Genomic DNA, 23392 nt, shown 5'->3' with positions numbered 1-23392 from the left:
GGTTAATTAGGGTGCCTTACCCAGGCGACCAATGGCGTGAGCAGAAATTGTTCCAACAATGGCGTAAAAACCTCACTTTCCATTTCCTTGTGTTGGACAGCGACAATTCCAGAGAATTTGAATTAAAATGTATTTTCTCCTTGTCGGGAAATTTTCTTCGCGTCGCCTTTCACCCCTCTGAACGCGTCCTTAATTTAGACGCCGCTCATGTGGTTGATTTAATTAAACAGACACAACTTTTGCCGATAAAGAAAACAAGTCAATGACGTCGGGTTTTGCTGAAAATGTATCCACAATTATCGTATCTGATACCCGAGATAAACATGTTAACGTTACCCTCCTTGAGAAGGACTCCATCACATTTTTTGAAAAACCTTGAATCCCATCTAGCCTGTGCCCGTCAAGGCAGCTTACCTACCTACAGCTAAATGTCTTTAACTAAGACATTAGACCAGTACAGGTAGGCTAATAATAAAGAACATGCTCCATGAAAATCTAAAGTTGATCTGATAAAGCACAGAACTAATAGTAAGCCTAAAGACAGTAACTGGTTTCCTCCAATGGACGTCGAGTTACAATATTCTTTTAAAAAATGTATTCCTTTCCCCATCACGTTCTTTTAAGTCTTGAAGGTCGCATATTTTTCCCCAATAAAACCAACGACTGTTCCAATAGAATTGGGCAGAGATGTCTTTCTTCTGTCATGTATTCCCTTCTTCCAGCCAAGTGACTAACGGCTGAATAGCCTACTACTGACATGAGTTTACTGATGGCGCTAGACTAAGTACCGCCTCCACGGGCTCAACTCCGTTTTGTTTCCATTCCAGCGTACTCATCCATCCGTAGAGGACGTGTCTTCTTCCGCCAAAATCAACTGCGCTCAAGAAAATAGGGCTGCAGCACGTTGTCATTAACAGTTCCACCTCCACATTAAATGGATTATGTTGTATGGAGCCTATAGACTACATTAGCAGGACATAATGATTCACATTTGATGTGTCTTCTTTGTCAATGAATATTGTCAAAGTGAGTGTGTCAGTAGGACTATGCAGTGTGTGTGTGTGTGTGTGTGTGTGTGTGTGTGTGTGTGTGTGTGTGTGTGTGTGTGTGTGTGTGTGTGTGTGTGTGTGTGTGTGTAGCATGCTGGCTGGCTGCCAATGTAGGTTATGGGTAGTATTCATATAAATTATCTCAAACAACATGACTAGAAAAATCATTAGTGTCACCACACAGAGATCAATAAGAATGTCCAGACAAATCCTTGTGGTAATGATTGAAATAAATCCTCATCTGCCCATCTATAGATATATCCTGATGTAATTGATCAAAAAAACAGTACTCTTCCATTTGTGTGATACTTGCATGCCAGTGCACATATCATTTATCCTCAAACACAAACAACCCTTTGATTAAACTATTTGGAATGCACTGTTTTGAAGGTCACGGTAATTCATATTGGATGTTCACACTGTTATCTACCTGTAATTACAAACAAAGTGTCACAGGGAGGCCAAGTAGATAATCAAGGACCTCAGCCACTCGAGCCACAGCCTGTTCACCCCGTTACCATCTAGAAGGCAGAGAAAGTACAAGTGCATCAAAGCTGGGCATGAGAGACTGATGAACAGCTTCTATCTCCAAGCCATCAGACTGTTAAACAGTCATCACTAGCCGGCCTCTGCCCAGTACACTGCCCTGAACCTTAGTCACTGTTACTAGCCTACCGGTACTCTACCCTGCACCTTAGAGACTGGTCACTTTAATAATGTTTACATACTGTTTTACCCACTTAATATGTATATACTGTATTCTACTGTAGTCATAACTCATCCTATATAACTACTGCTGTACACACCTTTTATATTCACATACGGTCTATACTGTCTATACACACCATTCACATACATATTATTTATATTCCGTACTATGGTCCAGAAGCTAATTCCCTGCAATTCTATCCATTTTGCCATGGGGTTTTGTTCTACGTATTTTAGTACTGTATTCTCGGCATAGCTCATTGCAATATTTCTACTACCATACATTGGGTTTTAGTTACACTGTTTATACACACCATATATTTATTTATATACTGGATTATTGACATAACCCACTCTAATATATCTACTGCTGTACAAATCACTCTTAGTAACATGTGGGGTAACTAGCCCCCCCACTAAAAACAATGTCCAATTGCTGACACAAAAAAGGTTTGGTACAAAAATTGGTATGTGGATGATGGTCATGCTTAGGCAAACTAACAATGAAGTTTACACTTTTTTAGTTATTTCATTAAATGTTTTTAAATAAATCAAATATTGGAACAAAATGGCATTGCACATCTCACTATGATCAGTGGTGTAAAGTACTTACAGTAAGTTAAAATACTTTAAAGTACTACTTAAGTAGTTTTGCGGGTAAGTTCTTTACTATTTATATATTTTGTACAACTTTTACGACACTACATTCCTAAACAAAATAATATACAGTACTTTCTACTCCATACATTTTAACTGACACCCAAAAGTACTTCTAATGCTTAGCAGGACAGGAAAATGGTCCAAATCACACACTGATCACGAGAACATCCCTGGTCATCCCTACTGCCTCTGATCTGGTGGACTCACTAAACACAAATAGTTCATTTGTAAATTATGTCTGAGTGTTTGAGTGTGCCCCTGGCTATCTGTAAATAAAATAAAAACAAGATAATTGTGTTGTCTGGTTTGCTTAATATAAGGAACGTGAAATGATTTATACGTTTAATGCTTAAGTATATTTTAGCAATTACATTTACTTTTGATATTTAAGCATATTTAAATCCAAATACTTTTAGACTATAACCCGAGTAGTATTTTACTGGGTGATTTCACATGAGTCATTTTCTCTTAAGGTATCTTGAGAAAAAATCAAGTATCTTGATTGGCATATTTTGAGACCAGCCCAGTCATTCATCCCACGAGATAAGCCTCACAATCAACCAAACTGATTATTTGGTCGGTCGGAATGAATGGGGAAAGCGCAATGTCACCAAAAAGGCAATTTAAAAACAATGATTTACTTGTTAATGGTTACGTCTGAGGGCTTAGCTAAAATCTATGTATGGAAGCACATCACTTTCCCTGAAATAATTACTAGGGGTTTGTTGTGAAAATAATTTTACACAGGGACACTAGAAGTCAATCTTAAATTAATCGTTGTTTATTGCCAGTGCACTGGAGAGGTTCCAACTCAATGCAACATCTGTCACGAGCTCTGCCGGGGCAGTCCCAGCTGTTGTCTTATATACGGCTGTACACAGACAAGTTATATTTACATGATTTAGCATGATTCATTCATCATTACCACTTTGTTTCATTCATGTGACCAACCAATACTGGTTCAAGACATTTAACAGATCAATACCTCACAACGTTTCTTGTCTCTAAGTTGAGAACTTGAAACTCCGATATCTTTCATTCTCAAAACAAAGTTCTGGGTGTACTGCCAAATTGCAGCTACTGATAGTGAGAATTCGTTCAGTCAGTCACTTGCATGAACACAGAAAACGGTTATTAGAAAAGCACATGAATAGAACACAGACATTTGGTATTAGAAAATCACAAACATTAAACTTTTCCAGCACAGGTCATTCTCCAGTCTCCTGAGATAAGGAAGGAGAGCTTCTGAGTTCATTTGATGTGACTTTCTGGGAACACTATCTCCCATGGATTTAGGCTTTAGTTTATGTTCAAAAAGAGGATGTTAGGCAGACATTCCATGTGTTCTCTGGTTTGGGCGGGACTTTGGACTACCATTTTTGTAGGAGGGGATTCAGATTCAAATACACAGCAGGCCAACCCACGGGCCAGGCTGAGCACATAGATTCTGAACACTTACAGGTAATTCATACTCATCAATTCATCATGACTCATGTAATGCGCACCTACCACAATCTGAAAACAATTATATTTAATGTGGACATTTTTTTTAGTGATGCTCCATTTTTGTCTTTTCAATGGGGAGAACAGTGTGTGTTTGGCATAAACCTTGGTTTTGAAAATGCGATTGGTCATATGTTTTTTATTCATAAATTATTAATCATGTTTATGTGGTGTGTAACAGAGCATACTAAGTCATTATTGGGTCATAGAGCAACAGCAACATTCCTTACGCAGCTTGAACACAGCAGGGAAAACAACTCTACAAATTCCTTCAACTTGGCTGGCTTCTTAAAAACGCAGACCACCCCTTTGGCTAAGGAAAATCAAACTCTCCAAAGCCAGTGTACTCAAACAGAGCTGCAACAGAGGTGCATGGAATCATGTTAATTTAACCTAAAGCAAAGATTCCACTGACAAAGCAATGCCGCAATACCAAAACGCCAGTCTCTCTCGCTCTCTCTCGCTCTCTCTCGCTCTCTCTCTCCACAGTGGTCAGGAATTCCACACTCTGTTTAGGGCCAGATCTTGTTTTCTTGCTGGTCTAGGTGGGTTGTCTGTTGCGCTGTTGCTGCTGTGTGAGGTGCTGGAGTTGTGGGCAATGCCTTTCAGGGTTCTTCAAAAAGTGGACAGACTTACTTGGAGTCGGGGAATTGTCACCAAGAGAGAGCTTCTCCTGCTGTACCATGTCTTTGATTCTGTAAAAGTCCTGTTGGACATCTTTGAAGCTTCCCTACACCACCGCTGTTCCAACCTTGTACAAATTGACATAGGCTGTCTCAGTCTCAGGGTCCTCGTCTGATTTTCCACCCACCCTGGGCCAATACCCTCTCTCTTGACAGAGGGGTAGTGTGCTCTTATAGCAGTGTGCCATGCCAGGGGATTGTATGTGTGGAAAATTAAGTTGCTTATGTTCCCAGTCTTGTAGCAGTCCGCAGATAGTGTCTCTGGAGTCATTTTTATTTTGAGGGGAACTGTACTATGATAGTCTCTGCAAATGGGTGTAAAGAAGCCACAGGGCAGCAGGGTTCAGAGGCCTCTGCATTTGGGTTGGGGAAGTTGTGATTTTATGTTGCCAAGGGCTTTCACACCTCTCACTTCACTGCAAATTGAAGTTGCAGTCGGGCCTGTTCTATCCTAGCAAGCTTGGTAGCTCTGTAACCCTAATTTACCATTCAGTCTTTATAAAGTAAAATATCTAGAATTTATTGTAATGAATTTTACTTTTGGTTTGCTGGATGGTCCTGAATAGTCCTTGGTAGTAAGAATCCTTCCAGGTAATTTTGTCCAAATTCCAGGTTGTAGGTTTGAAGTTTTGATTTGGAGTGAAGGTTATGTTGTAGAGTGTATATGTCAAACTCCTCCCTTGTACTTGATTGATGAATTAAGGTCACTAATTAGTAAACTGGTTCACCTGGTTGTATATGTCTTAATTGAAAGGAAAAAACTAAAACCTGCAGATATTAGGCCCTCCATGGAATGAGTTTGACACCTCTGTTGTAGAGGATAGTATCCTTTATAGGTCCTTGTGAAAAAATCAAATTTTATCTAACTCTCATGAGCTCATGACCCTTTCCTAATTCGTACTTGGTTCCTGTTACTTATTTACAAGTTTGGGGAGTTACTGATTACATGTAATCATTTGCATGTAATCTGATTACAAAAAAATAAAATCAGTTACGTTACCAGCAAAAGTACTTTTGGAAAACACAATGATTACTTCTTGGATTACATTTAAATTCAGAAAGGATAATTGTAAAAAAAAAAAAAAAAAATTATGACACCTTTGTTTTCTCAATGACATTCAATTTACCATTGACAAAAGGCACAAGTTTAAGTTAAGTTTAACTTCAGCAATCTACACACAATACCCCATAATGACAAAGCAAAAACAGGTTTTTAGAAATGTTTGCTAATTTATTAATAATAAAAACAGATACCTTATATAAGTATTCAGACCCTTTGCTATTAGACTTGAAATTGAGCTCAGGTGCATCCTGCTTCCATTGATCATCCTTGAGATGTTTCGGCAACTTGATTGGAGATAACCTGTGGTAAATTCAATTGATTGGACATGATTTGGAAAGGCACACACCTGTCTATATAAGGTCCCACAATTGACAATGCATGTCAGAGCAAAAAACAAGCCATGAGCTCGAAGGAATTGTCCGTAGAGCGCCGAGACAGGATTTTGTCGAGGCACAGATCTGGGGAAGGGCACCAAAACATTTCTGCAGCATTGAAGGTCCCCAAGAAAACAGTGGCCTCCATAATTCTTAAATGGAAGAAGGTGGTTCCAAACAATACCAAACTGAGCAATCAGGGGAGAAGGGGATTGGTCAGGGAGGTGACTCTGTGACTCTGACAGAGCTCTAGAGTTCCTCTGTGGAGATGGGAGAACTTTCCAGAAGGACAACCATCTCTGCAGTACCCCACCCGTCAGGCCTTTATGGTAGAGTGGCCAGACGGAAGCTATTCCTCAGTAAAAGGTACATGACAGCTCGCTTGGAGTTTGCCAAAATGATTCTCAGACCATGAGAAACAAGATTATCTGGTTTGATGAAACTAAGATGTAACTCTTTGGCCTGAATGCCAAGCATCACGTCTGGAGGAAACCTGGCACCATCCCTGTGGTTAAGCATGGTGGTGGCAGCATCATGCTGTGGGGATGATTTTCAGTGGCAGGGACTGGTAGACTAGTCAGAATCGAGGCAAAGTACAGAGAGATTCTTGATGACAACCTGCTCCAGAGAGCTCAGGACCTCAGACTAGGGTGGCCCAACTTCCAATAGGACAACCACACTAAGCACACGGCCAAGACAACACAGGAGAGGCTTTGGGACAAATCTCTGAATGTCCTTGAGTGGCCCAGCCAGAGCCCGGACTTGAACTCAATCGAACATCTTTGGAGAGACCTGAAATTCGCTGTGCAGCAACGCTCCCCATCCAACCTGACAGAGCTTGAGAGGAAGTGCAGAGAAGAATGGGACAAACTCGCCAAATACAGGTGTGCCAAGCTTGTAGCGTCATACCCAAGAAGACTTGAGGCTGTAATTGCTGCCAAAGGTGCTTCAACAAAGTACTGAGTAAAAGGTCTGAATACTTATGTAAATGTGATATTTCAGTTTTATTTTTAATAAATTAGCAAAAATATCTAAACCTGTTTCTCATTGTGTGTAGATTGATGAGGGGAAGAAAACAATTCTGTCCATTTTAGAATAAGGCTGTAACCAAGCAAAATATGGAAAAGGTCAAGGGGTATGAATACTTCCCAAAGGTACTGTAACTAGTATCTGTAACTGCTTACATTTAGAAAGTAATCTACCCAACTCTGCTTATCTATGCATCACAAACATTTTGGAATATTTATCCAAGGTGTGAATGTGTACTAAAATACATCACTATAAACCTTACACTTTGCTGGTCTTGTCAAATGATTGATGTATGCTTTTGGGATGACTGACATATTTGGAGCAGCAGCCCCATAACTCACTTCTCTTCATCCTGTCGGGCTGATATGGGAAATCAAACCAAATGGATCAAATCCCCCTTCTGTTGACATAAAGCCCCTACGGCAAAGGTCAGCCCAATGTTTTATAAATATATTAGATGACTGATAGCGGCGTTGTTTTGAAGCCACCATGCCTCCATCTTGGCACTCCTCCACCATTGTAAAAAATATTTTGGAAGCTATAGAAAGGAATGTATTGATGTCTACATTTGTTATTTCGGCATATTTATTATATTAGACACCTTAATACATACTCCTAAATTATTATGTGAGCTAAACAAACATTTTAAACAAAAATTATATTCTAAAAAATGTAATTATGTCCATGAAATATTATATTGAAATACTGTATAATTCCATTCATTCCTATGGAAGATTGCTCCTACTGGAGAGTGCCAATATGGCCGACCGGTGGCTTCATAGCCTGTCAATGGCCAATACATAGCATCTGCAATCCAGGGTTTATATACATAATTGGTTCAGCCTGATTACAACAAAAATACCAATACATTCCCTGCTGCTGTGTTTCTGACAAGCCTACAGTATCAACACCTCATTGTCATAATTAATATGTCATGTTAGAATTTCCTTAGAACTTTTAATGATACCTACAGCTCTGCTAGGCACCATGTAATTACTACACACCTGACATGGACGATCAGTCTTCTCCACTTTAAGTCTTAGTAATCAAAATGACTGACTGTGCTCATGAGCTAATGTCCACTTTTGACAGGTGATAAATTAGCTAAGGCAGGAGCAAGGATAATGGCCACCACATGTTGTCTAGTAAACTGGGGATAAAATGATGTAGAAAATGAAATCTAATTCCATTATCACTCACAAAATTGATATTGTACTTTTTGCACCTCAAGCAAAAAAGTAGGCAGACTATGGCCAATGTAAAAGCAATTTCCTTTATATGTAATATCAGTGGAGGCTGCTGAGGGGAGGACGGCTCATAATAGTGGGTGGAACAGAGCGAATGGAATGGCATCCAACCATGTGTTTGATGTATTTAATACAATTCCACAGATTCTGCTCCAGCCATTACCAAGAACCGGTCCTTCCCAAGGTGCCACCAACCTCCTGTGCGCTGTATTATGTTCTATCACCCATACTCTAGATATGTGTGCTGCAGACTTTCTGTTGTAAACATATTTGCACTGTATTTTTAGAGAATGGTTTTATGTGTAATCCCTATCTAAGACGCAGTGATGATTGATTGCCAGACCCCCTTACCCAAATTGTCACTCCACTGTTGAAAATGTAATTGGATATGCCAAAAATGTATTACTGTGGTACTTATACAGCCTGTCGTCAGTGCCTAGCGCCACCATAGTATATAGACACTAGCAATGGGTTCACTCTCTTTAACTACCGGAGTCCTGGAGTGACCTGCCCCAAGTGCATTCTACACCAGTGGTTCCCAACTCCAGTCTTTGAATACCCCAACAGCACAAATTATTGTTGTAGCTCCAGACAAACATTCCTGATTCAACTCATTGAGGGCCTGATGATTAGTTGACAAGTTGAATCAGGCGTGCTTGTCTGGGACTACAATACAAATTGTGTACCGTTGGGAGTATTATAGGACCGGAGTTGGGAAACACTGTTCTACACTACACGAATACTTTCTCAATCTTTCAGCGTGCCTTTCACAGCACAACTACAATTTGATTTCAGATACAAGGTCAGACACCTTCCAGTCCCTATAGACCTGGGGTACTCAACTCTTACCCTATGAGATCCGGAGCCTGCTGGTTTTCTGTTCTACCTGATAATTAATTGCACACACCTAGTGTACCAGGTGTAAACCCATCCCTGGTGAGAGGGGAACAATAAAAAAAGATCACAGCGCACACATGGTTAGAATTCCATTTCCAAGACCGTCTTTTGTAAGAAACCATGAAACAATAATAATCTAAGTGCAATCTGATGGCAACATTAAGTGAATGGTCCATAAGACACGGATGGTCCTTGCCTCTGGATATCATCAGGACAGGAGCTCTCAACCTGTCCATATCTATGGCAACTGGATAAACCTAATAGAATCTCTGGCAAAAAAAAGCTGCTGACACTAATCTGTTGTCATAACAACCACAGCCTCCCACCCCTTCCTCGGCATGGCTGCTCACACTAATCTCCTTTCATTAGACCAAGATGCCCTCCCGGGGTACAGCAAGGAGATCTTTTTGACACATGAGGCATGGCGTGTAATTGTGAAATTTGAACAAACCAAAAAACACCACACCAAAATGTCCAGTAGCAAGCAGTAATGGCCTACTGAATTAGCCCCCTAAAGAAGTGAATCTTTCTGAGAAGGTATAACAGTGAAAGAGAGAGCTTCAGGTGCAATTGTTATTATCTGAGTGTAAGGATGGTGTTCACAGACAAAGATTATTCAATTCAAAGTTACAAACATAATTTGGTATGAAGCATGCATCACTTCAAACATGATGCTGTGACTAGTGCGCCAGTCAGGCCTATTTGCAACAGAACATGCATATCCAGTGTGCTTTCCCTCTTTATAGATGTTAGGTTAATTATGCATGCTCTTGCCGTGTCGACGATTAGGTTGCTGGTAGATCCAACACCCATCACCAACACCAATAACGACACTGTGGTCATTATTATAGAGGATATGGTGAGTGGTTCATCCATTGAAGAAGTGAAATCCACGGACACAAAAAATGCACAGTGAAAGAGAGGAGAGCAGTTTCTCCTTTCAATGGACTCATGGGTCCTGGTTGACATTAAAATGGCTGAGAATGCACCTGCACAGGAAGAGTCCATAGGCGCAGTCAGAGTGGTTGAGAGTGGGGATGAGTGAGAGCAAGGATTAATAGCGCTCACATTCTAAGTCCTCGGTAGGGGACCCTCACCACCGTTCACCACTCTGAAAGTACCAATAGCTGACTCTAAAGCAGGTAAATTCGACTCCCAATATACAGTGTAAGGGTCAACTAATATTTCATGACGAGGAAGCTGATAATGCTGTGTTGACCAAAGACAGCATATTCCTATCGAACAAGTCTTTCAACATATCCTCACATTGTTCTTTAGGTTGGTACAGTACAGTAACAGCATGGCTGGCAAGCCTGACATTGTACAACCAAAGACTTCCGGTTCATGGGTCGGTCTTGAATTGCGGTGGCATTTGGGCATGGCATTTTGGAGAGAAGAAAAGTTGTATATATTTAAATGTATTTGGGTACATCTTCCCATTCTAAATCAACTAATATGGCAGCCTAATGACTGCCATATTAGTGACTATTTTTTACCATAAGGATAACATTGTAGTAACACCACCGACGGTAACATCAATGAGAAATGTTAGATTTTTAAATATTTTCTTAAATGGAGGCCACAGATGCTCAACTCTAAGGCCGTTAACACAAATAATTAAATATAGTGATATGATTAATAATTTTGCTCACAATGCTATTTCCATTCAATTAAATTGAGTAACACCAAGTGACACTTTGGATTTCCTGAGTGGCTTCCGAGTGGCGCATCGGTCGAAGGCACTGCGTCTCAGTGCTAGAGGCGTCACTACCTGGTTTGATTCCAGGCTGTATCACAACCGGCCATGATTGGAAGTCCCATAGGGTGGTGCACAATTGGCCCAGCGTTGTTAGGGTTTGGCTGGGGAAGGCCATCATTGTAAATAAGAATTTGTTCTTAACTGGCTTGCCTGCCTAGTTAAATAAAATACATAAACATTAGACACACCAAATTATCAATGGAATCCTCAAATTCATGACACACTAAAAGGGTGTGATTAGCCAATAATCTTCTTTAATATAGACCGTTCTGCCGGTAACAGTTTGCCACTGGAGGGAATGCTCAAATTCCTTGTCTATCTTTGTCATGAGTGATTTTCAAGGCGGTAACACCAATTACATAAAACTGAGGGACAGACATTATACTAGTAAAACATTTTTTATTTTAATAGCCTTCTTTGTTTTTATTGATCTATACAAGATATGAAATACTTTTCACTTTTTAAAATGTATTTATTTATTTATTTTACCTTTATTTAACCAGGTAGGCGTTGAGAACAAGTTCTCATTTACAATTGCGACCCGGCAACTTTCTAGGATTCAAAAAATAGATATCTCTAAATCCCCAAAACTTGTCTTGACAATTCTACACTCTATCCCTGCTGGGACAAGACAATTTGCTTACCCTAAAGTACTTTATGCAATGCATAAACAGCATTTGCAGTATAAAGGTCTTGCAATATGTTTTATCATTGATCAACAGTTTAATATAAACAAAGACATGTATGATTGCAAAGGCAAGGGAGGCCCCTGCAATTTAAGAACAACCTCGTCACACTGCATTATACCTGTGTGCTACCCAATAACATCTCATTTCTCCTGAAGTGTGCCGACAGTTTGTGTACCGCCTCAACAGATCCACAGATGATGCAATCTCTATTGCACTCAACACTGCCCTTTCCCACCTGGACAAAAGGAACACCTATTAGGGAATGCTATTCATTGACTACAGCTCAGCGTTCAACACCATACTGCCCTCAAAGCTTATCACTAAGCTAAGCACCCTGGGACTCAACACCTCCCTCTGCAACTGGATCCTGGACTTCCTGACAGGCCGACCCCAGGTGGTAAGGGTAGGTAACAACACATCCTCCACGCTGATCCTCAACACGGGGACCCCTCACGGGTGTGTTCTCAGTCCCCTCCTTTACACCCTGTTCACTCATGACTGCATGACTAGGCACGACTCTAACACCATCATCAAGTTTTCAGATAACACAACAGTGGTAGGCCTGATCACCAACAACGATGAGACAGCCTATAGGGAGGAGGTAAGAGACCTGGCCGTGTGGTGCCAGGACAACAACCTCTCCTTCAAAGTGATCAAGACAAAGGAGATGATTGTGGACTACAGGAAAAGGAGGACCGAGCACGCCCCCATTCTCATCGACAGGGTTGTAGTGGAGCAGGTTGAGAGCTGCAAGTTCCTTGGTGTTCACATCACCAACAAACTGTCATGGTCCAAACACACTAAGACAGTCGTGAAGAGGGCACGGCAAATCCTATTTCCCCTCAGGAGACTGAAAAGATTTGGCATGGGTCCTCAGATCCTCAAAAAGTTCTACAGCTACACCATCAAGAGCATACTGACTGGTTGCATCACTGCCTGGTATGGCAACTGCTCGGCCTCCGACTGGGGCCAGCTTCCTGCCATCCAGGACCTTTATACCAGGCGGTGTCAGAGGAAGGCCCTAAAATGGTCAAAATATCCAGCCACCCTAGTCATGGACTGTTTTCTCTGCTACCGCAAGGCAAGTTGTACCGGAGCGCCAAGTCTAGGTCCAAAATAATTCTTAACAGCTGCTACTCTCTGTTTATTATCTATGCTTAGTCACTTTAACTCTACTTATATGTACATATTACTTCAATTACCTTGAATAACCGGTGCCCCCCCACATTGTCTCTGTACCGGTACCCCCTGTATATAGCCTCACTATTGTTATTTTACTGCTGCTGTTAAATGATTTGTTACTATTTTTTACAATTTTTACTTTTAACTTCTTAAAACATTGTTGGTTAAGGGCTTGTAAGTAAGCATTTCACTGTAATGCCAACACCTGAGGTATTCGGCGCATGTGACAAATACAATTTGATTTGATTTGAAGTCAGACACCTCACAAGTTCATTACTTCCAACAAATCTAAAAGCATTGAATTGGCGGGGGCATGGGCTGGTGGAGGTTTCCACAATATTTCTTATACTAGTCATTTTCTTTCAAATCGGCAAAGGGGAGTGCAGTGCAAACTTTGGGTGGAAGGAGATATAATTGGGCCATGGGCCATGTAGGCATCATGTTTATTGTGAGGAGAAAGCGCCCTCTTGTGTTCACATTTTTAAACAGCACTGTACCACTCAAAAATCCCCATGAAATAGGTACAAGCTCCATTTACTTCATGGTTATCGTGATTGTGTGGGGTACAAACAAAAATCACAATATATAAGTAAACACAACTAAATTCAAACATTACCCTTTTTTCCTAGTTTCTTGAGAAAAAACACGTTTAGCATTTAGTAATTTTGCAGCTTGACATACACTACCGTTCAACAGTTTGGGGTCACTTAGAAATGTCCTTGTTTTTGAAAGAAAAGCGCATTTTCTGTCCATTAAAAAAACATAAAATTCATCAGAAATACAGTGTAAACATTGTTAATGTTGTAAATGACTATTGTAGCTGGAAACGGCAGCTTTTTAATGGAATATCTACATCGGTGTACAGAGGCCCATTATCAGGGATCACTCCGGGATGCTGGCCTTCTAGGCAGAGTTGCAAAGAAAAAGCCATATCTCAGATTGACCAATAAAAATAAAAGATGGGCAAAAGAACACAGATACTGGACAAAGGAAATCTGCCTATAGGGCTAGCATCCCGGAGTCGCCTCTTCACTGTTGACGTTGAGACTGGTGTTTTGCTGGTACTATTTAATGAAGCTGCCAGTTGAGGACTTGTGAGGTGTCTGTTTCTCAAACTAGACACTCTAATGTATTTATCCTCATGCTCAGTTGTGCACAGGGGCCTCCCACTCCTCTTTCTATTCTGGATAGAGCCAGTTTGCGCTGTTCTGTGAAGGGAGTAGTACACAGCGTTGTTCGAGATCTTCAGTTTCTTGGCAATTTCTCGCATGGAATAGCCTTCATTTCTCAGAACTAAAATATACCGACGAGTTTCAGAAGAAAGTTCTTTGTTTCTGGCCATTTTGGGCCTGTAATTGAACCCACAAATGCTGATGCTCTTGATACCTAACTAGTCAAATGAAGGCCAGTTTTATTGCTTCTTTAATTAAAACAACAGTTTTCAGCTGTGATAACATAATTGCAAAAGGGTTTTCTAATGATCATTTAGCCTTTTAAAATGCTAAACTTGGATTAGCTAGCACAACATGCCATTGGAACACAGGAATGATGGTTGCTAATAATGGGCCTTTGTACACCTATGTAGATATTCCATAAAAAAAATCTGCTGTTTCCAGCTTCAAGTCATTTAGAACATTAACAATGTCTGCACTGTATTTCTGATCAATTTTATGTTATTTTAATGGACAAAAAAAAGTGATTTTCTTTCAAAAACAAGGACATTTCTAAGTGACCTAAACTTTTGAACGGTAGTGTATATACTGTATGTAATTTGGACTATAAATGAGGAGGGAACTTCTGAAGTGGTCTCGTATATTGAAACGCCTTGTTTGGTCGATTTATCTTTGGTCCTATCACAAGACAAATATATTTCTGACGTACTTCCGTGCATGTGATAAACTGTAATGGCAGCCCACATGCGCATCAAAATTGTGTAAAAGATACCTGTGCAATTCACAAAAATGTGTAATGTTAGCTTTTACTTGAATATGAGACATTTACTGAGACTTGGGCCCTCGCTGGCTCGACTAAATGTGCGGTTGTGCCACCAAAGCGTCTGGAACAGTCATGGAACGATACGAAAAGTGGGAGTGGACTTCGGAGGGAAGTAAGTTGTCGTCTGACTTGGCTAGCTAGTTGGCTAGCTAGTTAGTAGTTAGCTAGCTACATAGCTTGCTAATAACATAACGTTACACAGTAACAACCAGTCAAGCCTGTGGGTCAAGGTTTCAAGATCGTTATTCAATGCAGGGGTGTATTTGTTGATTTCATATGGTCATGGTCTGAGTCAGATATATTTATAAGAAGGAATATTATTTAGAATATATCGTTCTTGAGTCTTCCTAAATGTGTATTGCTGTGATGATGAATGGGTGATTCACTCATCAATTCACTCTAACCTCAGATGCTTTCTGATTTCCCTGCTATTAAAGAAAACTAGAGATCTCAACAGGGAAACTTGCCAGATTTGCAGATGGGTCGGCTGTTGTGCAGGTAAGCTATATTTCAGTTTGCAACTTGAATATGCACAAGATGTTCAAACCAGTTACTCAGATGCATTCCACCTCTTTATCCAGCTTGGGGATACAACAGTGATGGTGACAGCTGTCAGTAAAACAAAACCGTCCCCCTCCCAATTTATGCCTCTAGTGGTAAGTTAATGCTCCTGTTTTTTTAAGTGGGGTCATATTAATTTATTTTAATGCCCTTCAAACATATTGAAAAACTGATTTTCTTCCATGCGGGATGTTTCATTAATGTGTAATGATCTCTTTAGTGTATTGGGCTATTACATAGTGTTTTCAGGTCCCTTGGAGTAATGCAGGTCCCTTGGCTAGAGCTGTGTTTTTGTGATTGACAGGTGGACTACAGGCAAAAAGCAGCTGCTGCTGGTAGAATCCCCACTAACCACCTGCGGCGGGAGTTGGGCACCACTGAAAATGAGATTCTGACTAGTAGGCTAATAGGTGAGAAGTTTATTCTAACTTCTATCCTATAAATTCCACCAATGTGGTGACTTTTGAGATGTCTAACTTGGTGAATTTGTGAGGGGGGATTTCACCTATTTTTAACAGTCATAAAGCCCACATGGTAAAAAATAAAGAAAAAAACTTTTCCCATCTAAAGAGGTTAAATAAAAAAATGACTAGTGAGTGCCTATTAAGTGCCAAATAAAGTAAATGGGCCATAAATCCCCTTATGACAGGGGAAATGGGTACTTGTTGTCAAAGCAGTGACTCGCTCCTTCCTGCAGGTTCATGCTCTACAACATCCATAGAGTACGACCCTACCTCACACAGGAAGAGACATAGGTCCTAAACCAGGCACTTGTCCTCTCCCATCTGGACTACTGCAACTCGCTGTTGGCTGGGCTCCCCGCTTGTTCCATCAAACACCTGCAACTCAGACAGAATGCTGGCGCCAGCCTGGTTTTAAAACTTCCGAAGTTCTCAAATGTCACACTAGTCCTCCGCACTCTCCACTGGCTTCCAGTCGAAGCTCACATCCACTACAAGACCATGGTGCTTACCTACGGAACAGCAAGAGGAACTGCCCCTCCCTACCTTAGGCTATGCTCTTACCCTACACCCCAACCCAAGCACAACATTCTGCTACCTCAGGTCCTTTTGCCTTACCACCCCTACTGGAGGGCAGCTCCCGCTCAGCCCAGTCCAAGTTCTTCTTTGTCCTGGCGCCCCAATGGTGGAACCAGCTTTCCCCTGGAGCTAGGACATTTCTGAAAACATTTGAAACCCTACCTCTTCAAACAGTGTCTTAAATAATCCTCCTCACCTCGACCTGAACCAGCACACTAGCTCTGACCCTACTGAAAGCTACTTTATTGAGGAAAAATGTACTTTATATGCCTGTGATGTGTGGTTGTCCCACCTAGCTATCTTAAGATGAATGCACTAACTGTAAGTGGCTCTGGAAAAGAGCGTCTGCTAAATTACTAAAATGTCATTGTAAATGTGTGCAACAGGGAGGGGCAATTGAATGCAAGGTTCACAAACAGAAGGAAATTATAAAAGCATGTATAGCTTGTCTGTCTATTGGTAACAGGGTTGATGTGTTATGCTTGACCCGCTCTGTTTTCCACCACAAAACACCAGCAAATTGCCAAAAAGAGTAGAACCACCTGCTTTTACACTATGATTTCACTGTTAGATGTTTCTTTTGAAAATAATATTTTTTTAAATAAATAGTTTTACCATATTAAATTACAGTTCAGTTCATGTAACAGAATTGACCTTAAAATTAATTGCTAATCACATGAAATAAATAATCTACAGAAATTACAACAAGATATCTAGGGCTTTACAATGATGTTCATAACTTTTGGGTTAAGTGGGTTAAAATCTACCTGGAATTCAGAGGGTGAAGGGCAGTAAATATCAAATAGTTGAATTTTAGCACTTTAGCAAGTCTTTATTCATATTAATTATCTGATTTATTAAATGATCCTTGTGATCTATATTAAAATATCAAAGGCACTCATTTTGTGGAACAACCCAACAATTACTCTAGTCATGAATTAGTACAAATACCATTAGCAGACTTTTAACTGTATCCTTTTTTGTTGTCTCACCTCAGACAGGGCAATCAGACCGCTTTTTCCAGCTGGTTATTTCTATGACACTCAGGTGAGTCATCATTTGTAGCTAATGTTGTAATTATTTATGGCCTCATTACCGATATGTTTACACTATTATTACAAGCTATCCTCTTGATTGTAATACTGCTATGTATATTTTCAGGTCCTGTGTAATCTGTTGGCAGTTGATGGTGTTAATGATCCAGATGTACTGGCCATTAATGGAGGTGAGGAGAGATTGATTTCCTTGTAGAAGCAGTCACATGACCTTTGTTTGACATCCAGTGATTAAATAAACTATTTCTCATCCCTACAGCCTCTGCTGCTCTATCCCTGTCTGACATTCCTTGGAATGGGCCCATTGGTTAGTATCTCTTACAAACCTGTCCTTTTTTTTGCACCGCGTGTGGCTTTAACCATATGGTTTGTGTTTCATGGATGTTTAGGTGCAGTGCGCATTGGCCTGGTGAATGGAGAGTTTCTGGTGAACCCAACACGAAAGGAAATGGCTTCCAGCACTATCAACCTGATAGTGGCAGGAGCACCGCTCAGCCAAGTGGGTTAGTAGTCCATCTATATCGCACATCCATTTTTCCTACAGGACTCTCTTCTACCTTAATGTAACATTCTATGATATATGTTGTGTGTTATGTCATATTCAGTCTCTGTAAAAAAAACTAAAAAAACACGTATTGTTTGTGTCTTAGTGATGATAGAGGCTTCTGCTGAGAATGTGTTGCAGCAGGACTTCTGTCATGCAGTCAAGGTTGGTGTGAAGCACACACAGCAGATCATACTGGCAATCCAGCAGATGGCCAGAGAAGCAAAGGTGTCCAAGCGCACTCCTCCCAAAATATTTTCTGCTCCCCTGGAAATGATTGAGCTTGCACGACAGTAAGGCATCAAATTTCTGTTTTTAATATTTCTCATATCTTTCATGTTTTTATTTATTGATGGTAACATGACAGCACACGGTTTTGCTTTCAGGTTGGCCTCTGAAAAGGTCTATGCTGTTTTCACAGACTTCACTCATGACAAAGTAAGTATTTATGTCTGGGTGTTTTTGCTATTATGTTTTGGTGGTACTTTTTCATTCGGTATGATCAGTAACTTACTGTGTCCTTTCAGATTTCCAGAGATGATGCCATTAATAAAGTAAGGCTTGAAACAGAGGAACAAATAAAAGGTACATATCATTGCTATATACCAAATAAATGCTATGCTACAGATGTTATGCTTTTTGCAACTTTCAATGTATTGTGAGTGGTTACTGTTTAACCGCCTACTGTTTACTGTCTAACCGCCTACATATGTCTATTCTGTAGAGAAATATCCTCAAGCAGAACCTTACGAGGTGATGGAGTCCTTCAACATGGTATCAAAAGAGGTTTTCCGCAATCTGGTTTTGAATGAGTACAGGAGGTAAAAAGAACATGTCTCAGTAGTATTTAGCAAATATTCATGAATACATGACCAACATATGCAATTGATGAATACTGTGTGGTTTGGAACAATAAAATAGTTTCCTTGTTTTACAGGTGTGATGGAAGAGACTTGACTTCATTGAGAAATATTTCCTGTGAGGCGGACATCTTTAAGCCCCTTCATGGGTCTGCACTTTTCCAGAGGGGACAGACACAGGTAGGGATCTGGCGTTTTATAAAGATGTAGGCTCAGAGTATGCATCCTATTTATTTTGGGGACATTGGAAAGTATTGGCTGAGTCTGATTTATTTTGGGTGGCTTGTCATTCTATCTTTAGCCTACTTAATAAAGCCTTTTCTCTCTAGGTTCTGTGCTCTGTAACATTTGACTCATTGGAGTCTAGTATTAAAACAGACATCATTACTACGGCGTTAAGGTAAACTTATACATGATTAATTACGGTCCTCTTGAAAGCAAATTTCAAGCAAGTGTTAAATTGCATTATGTAGGTTAGATTAAACTAGTTGCTCTCTTTTAACAGTGGAGTCAAAGACAAGAATTTCATGCTTCACTATGAGGTGAGTATCACATTTTGCAAATACGTAGGATTCGAGGATTTGCTTATTAGTTTGGTATTGCACAAAAAAACATCTGAATGGGCTAAAATTATATTTATTTTTCAGTTTCCACCTTATGCAACCAATGAAATTGGAAAGATGAGTGGAATGAACAGAAGAGAGCTTGGTCATGGTTAGTATGCTGGTATAGATTAGACGACGCATGGGTAGTGTGGGTGGCATGGTTATTAAATTGATGTGACTATTTAGATCATATTCTGCTTCTATGGTAACAGGGGCACTGGCTGAGAAGTCTTTGAGACCTGTCATTCCCAAAGACTTCCCCTTCACAATTAGAGTTACCTCTGAGGTTCTGGAGTCTAATGGTGAGATCTATGGATGACTTTCATTTTGCTTCTACATTTTTAGACTATTACTTGTTATAAGCTTAGTTGCAAAATCTTAATAATTTCATTGACTGTATGATTAGCCTCCGCTCTTTCTTTCTCTCACGCACTCTCATTCTCTCAGGGTCCTCGTCTATGGCATCAGCATGTGGAGGCAGTCTGGCTTTGATGGATGCTGGTACAGTACTTCATGTTTTTGAAGTGGAAAATAAAAAACCGTAATTTGTTGTTGATGATTCTTCTGCAGTGAAACGTAGCACTTTTGTGTTTCAGGTGTTCCTATTTCATCAGCTGTGGCAGGTGTCGCTATTGGACTCATATCCAAGGCAAACCCAGAGAAGCCATCAGAAATCCAGGATTACCGAATATTGACTGATATTCTGGTACCCAATATTACTAGTATTTTTCTCACCAAATCTACATTCATACTGTAATAATGGGATCCCTGTATAACTGTTTTATTTGTGTTTTCTGTCACAACAGGGAATAGAGGATTACCTAGGAGACATGGACTTCAAACTGGCAGGAACAAACAAGGGTATCAATGCCTTACAGGTACTGTAGATGAACGTCCAGTGGTTTTGCTATTCTGTCGTATTTTGACTTTATTTTTGCTATAATGTATGCCTCCTTCTTCTAGGCTGATGTGAAGATTCCAGGCTTACCTCTGAAACTTGTAATGGAGGCTATTCAGCAAGCCACAGGTGAAATGAAAGACATGCTCCAGAAATATATTGTTTATGTCACTATAAAATATTGTAGTCACCAATCCTCATTTCATTCTCATATCTTTAGTTGCCAAGAGGGAGATTTTGGGCATCATGAACAAGACCATTGCCAAGCCAAGGGATAAAAGAAAGGAGAATGGCCCAGTTGTCGGTAAGGCTCTTGGTGTCTAGCCCTTATTTGATTCCCATCATTTATGTATTTCCCTTTGAAGGAATGTTTCCTGTCTGTTGCAGAAAATGTCAGAGTCCCTGTCTCCAGACGAGCACGCTTTGTCGGACCAGGGGGATATAACCTCCGCAGACTACAAGCTCAAACAGGTAACATTTTAATATTAAAAAAACAACATTCTAACTCCATTTGTCAACCCTAACACATGAGCTTTCTTCATAGGTGCATAGTGTATGGGAAAATTACAGGTTGTTCTGTGTCATTGGATAGGTGTGACGATAAGCCAGGTGGACGAGGAGACCTTCTCTGTGTTTGCACCTACTCCAGGTGCAATGAATGAAGCCCAGGAATTCATCACAGAAATCTGCAAGGATGATGTAAGTCCAGCCTAGTCTGATTCCACTGTATTGCCTAATTTCTTACCATTCCTTAATGCATCCTTAATGCATTTTGATTCACTAAATGATTATACTCTAGACCCATTTCCCGTCCGCGTCATAAAGTTGGTGCGCTGTTCGTCTTTAAAACCCTCTTTGTTTACCTAGCAGTGGATACGATCACGTGCAAGTTAATGCAGCTTGTGCAAGTTAATAAACAGGTGATCTGTTGGTTATCATCTACAACATTGCAGATGTCATCAGAGGATGGTTATCTAGCAAGCCAGCGAGGCAAGGTGAAATATCACAAATAGAGCTAGATAAGGCCAGAAGAAAAATATACTGTACTTGTTGAACATAGCTATAGCCATCAGTCTTGCATGTTTTCATGGTCATCACTCACTTACTGTTAAGTTTGTCAAGGTCCCGACATCAGCATTGGCTATCCTGCTACAGAGCTTTTTGATGTTGGGATGCGCGCATTACTCGAACACGACGTTTGATGGGAAACAGAAAAGGGCTCTATATTAGCTCTCAAACTCGAGGCGACATTCTGCCTTCTCCCTACAGGTATCAGCCATTAGCTTAACTCACGACTGCCTCATCTGAACTACAATCCCGATGCTGTGTTTTAATGTTTAGAAACCTTTCTAATAATCGCTTGCGATATGGCTTTCCAAACATAAGGCTCTTATCTTTCATAGCGAGGAAGAATCCTTCAAATAAAAAACACTTACTGTAAATGTTTTGTATAGATCCATACAGCTAGGGGAGCCTCCATCTGACAGAAACTACACTTCCGCTACACTTCCCGAGTTGTGCTTACACACAGGTGTTCTTGTCCTCCGTCTTTCCATAAACATACTCTATAACATAGAGATGTGGGAACACCAACTCTAACCGTATCAAGATGTGTATCAATGTAACCTTCTGTGTTTTGAAAATTATTTTTCGCTCCTATGAAAGATCGGGTAGTTATGCTTCCAAAACCGTACCGCAAGCGATGAATGTTAATGTGCAGAGCGAGTGTCTGGGATCTTAACAAAACTCTCCAATGACTATTGTGTGTAATGTAATGGAACTGAGAGTCATGATCAAGGGCTAGACTCTATATCATCCAAAAAAGCAATGTTTACCCACATAAATGAATCTGAGGATACATTTTTTTGCATTGCAGCAAGAGCAGCTGCTGGAGTTTGGTGCTGTTTACACTGCCACCATCATGGAAATAAGGTACACAATGTTATGTGTTATTGGAGGATGCTGTTTAATCTGTGATGCAGCTACTGTCAGTGGTTTTTAAACATAGGACTGATTAAACATTGGATTGCTAAATGGTAGCTTTATGACTTGCTTCAATTCTGTCTCCCTTCCCCCACAGGGACATTGGTGTCATGGTGAAGCTATATCCCAACATGAGTGCTGTTCTGCTCCATAACTCTCAGCTGGACCACAAACGGGTAAGAGTCTTGCCCCAGAATATCATGCAGGGGTCACAGGACCCTCGACAGAGATTATGTTTTACAGATGTTACCATTTTGGAAAGGGCTGCATGTGTTAGCTTGTTTTCTGTTTGTCATTTATGTTTCAGAGTGAAATAATTGTAAACTCTGAATTTGTACAGATAAAACACCCAAGTGCTCTTGGATTAGAGGTTGGACAGCAGATTCAGGTATGTGTTGCAGTAGGATCATTATTTTGATCTTTAGTTAATCTACTTGATTTCTTAACTAACATTATTTCTCTGAATGAACTTCGCCAACAGGTTAAATACTTTGGGCGAGACCCAACAGATGGTAGAATGAGGCTTTCGAGGAAGGTGTTACAATCTCCAGCAGCAACAGTTGTTAAGACACTGAGTGAGAAACAGAGCATCTCCATGGGCACAGGGAATGGCCAAGCGACCAGCACCTCCTCTTGACTCCCCGTTTCCTCCTAGACTGCGAACAACTGTCCATGACCATGCATCTTCAGGACACTCCATTCACCCTGACTTCACTGAACTACCGTTTCTCGATACTCACCAACATCCTCCAAGCACTACTTACTGTACTCTCATTCTCTGCTGATTTCAGCAATGGGATCAGATGATGGGTGGCCATACTATTTTGAGTTTATAGCCTGCCAGTTTCTGTTTCTATTTTATACAATGTGTAATAAATATGTAAATTAACCATGTAATTGTTTTATGCTGACTTGACTTAAACTTGTGACCTCTCATGTGATGGCATATTCCAATCTTCTACATACTCATTGTTTTAGTTCTGTAACAGATCTGTCCGTTTGGATATT

At 40.4% G+C, this 23392-nt stretch overlaps 2 protein-coding genes across 8 annotated transcripts in view; one reads left to right on the top strand and one right to left on the bottom strand.

Annotated features, from left to right (window-relative positions):
- Window positions 1-790, bottom strand: part of LOC112255436 (girdin) — a 97121-nt gene extending 96331 nt beyond the window's left edge. For 5 of the 7 annotated variants that reach the window (XM_042324587.1, XM_024428423.2, XM_042324591.1 and 2 more), the window contains exon 1: window positions 21-790. In XM_042324587.1, the coding sequence (XP_042180521.1) occupies window positions 21-83 (63 nt within the window). In that variant the 5' untranslated portion in view covers window positions 84-790. The remainder of the gene's footprint in view (window positions 1-20) is intronic. The other 2 variants (XM_024428438.2, XM_024428445.2) reach the window with 1 other exon arrangement.
- Window positions 791-14704: 13914 nt separating this feature from the next.
- On the top strand, window positions 14705-23278 carry LOC112255406 (polyribonucleotide nucleotidyltransferase 1, mitochondrial). The gene is made up of 28 exons (XM_024428394.2): window positions 14705-14950; window positions 15276-15336; window positions 15420-15494; window positions 15704-15809; window positions 17437-17486; window positions 17601-17664; window positions 17754-17801; window positions 17884-17997; window positions 18145-18331; window positions 18425-18476; window positions 18566-18623; window positions 18763-18859; window positions 18976-19078; window positions 19228-19298; window positions 19404-19440; window positions 19546-19612; window positions 19716-19805; window positions 19951-20004; window positions 20100-20209; window positions 20310-20381; window positions 20467-20530; window positions 20622-20705; window positions 20789-20872; window positions 20994-21100; window positions 22278-22333; window positions 22482-22560; window positions 22725-22772; window positions 22866-23278. The coding sequence occupies exons 1-28, from the start codon at window positions 14805-14807 to the stop codon at window positions 23019-23021; spliced, it is 2340 nt and encodes a 779-aa protein (XP_024284162.1). The 5' UTR covers window positions 14705-14804; the 3' UTR covers window positions 23022-23278.
- Window positions 23279-23392: the final 114 nt, after the last annotated feature.

Source organism: Oncorhynchus tshawytscha, linkage group LG01 (assembly GCF_018296145.1).
Source record: "Oncorhynchus tshawytscha isolate Ot180627B linkage group LG01, Otsh_v2.0, whole genome shotgun sequence".
Taxonomy (NCBI): Eukaryota; Metazoa; Chordata; class Actinopteri; order Salmoniformes; family Salmonidae; genus Oncorhynchus; species Oncorhynchus tshawytscha.
The sequence above is the reverse complement of the archived record's forward strand: the minus strand, read 5'-3'. Positions and strand labels throughout refer to the sequence as shown.

What these genes read in the sequence shown, in the direction of transcription:
- LOC112255406 (XM_024428394.2), top strand. Translation starts at nt 14,805, where the DNA reads ATGTGTAATGTTAGCTTTTACTTGAATATGAGACATTTACTGAGACTT. An exon ending in GTTTTGAATGAGTACAGGAG is followed by an intron (nt 18,860 to 18,975) that starts GTAAAAAGAACA and finishes CTTGTTTTACAG; the next exon opens with GTGTGATGGAAGAGACTTGA. An exon ending in CAGAAGAGAGCTTGGTCATG is followed by an intron (nt 19,613 to 19,715) that starts GTTAGTATGCTG and finishes CTATGGTAACAG; the next exon opens with GGGCACTGGCTGAGAAGTCT.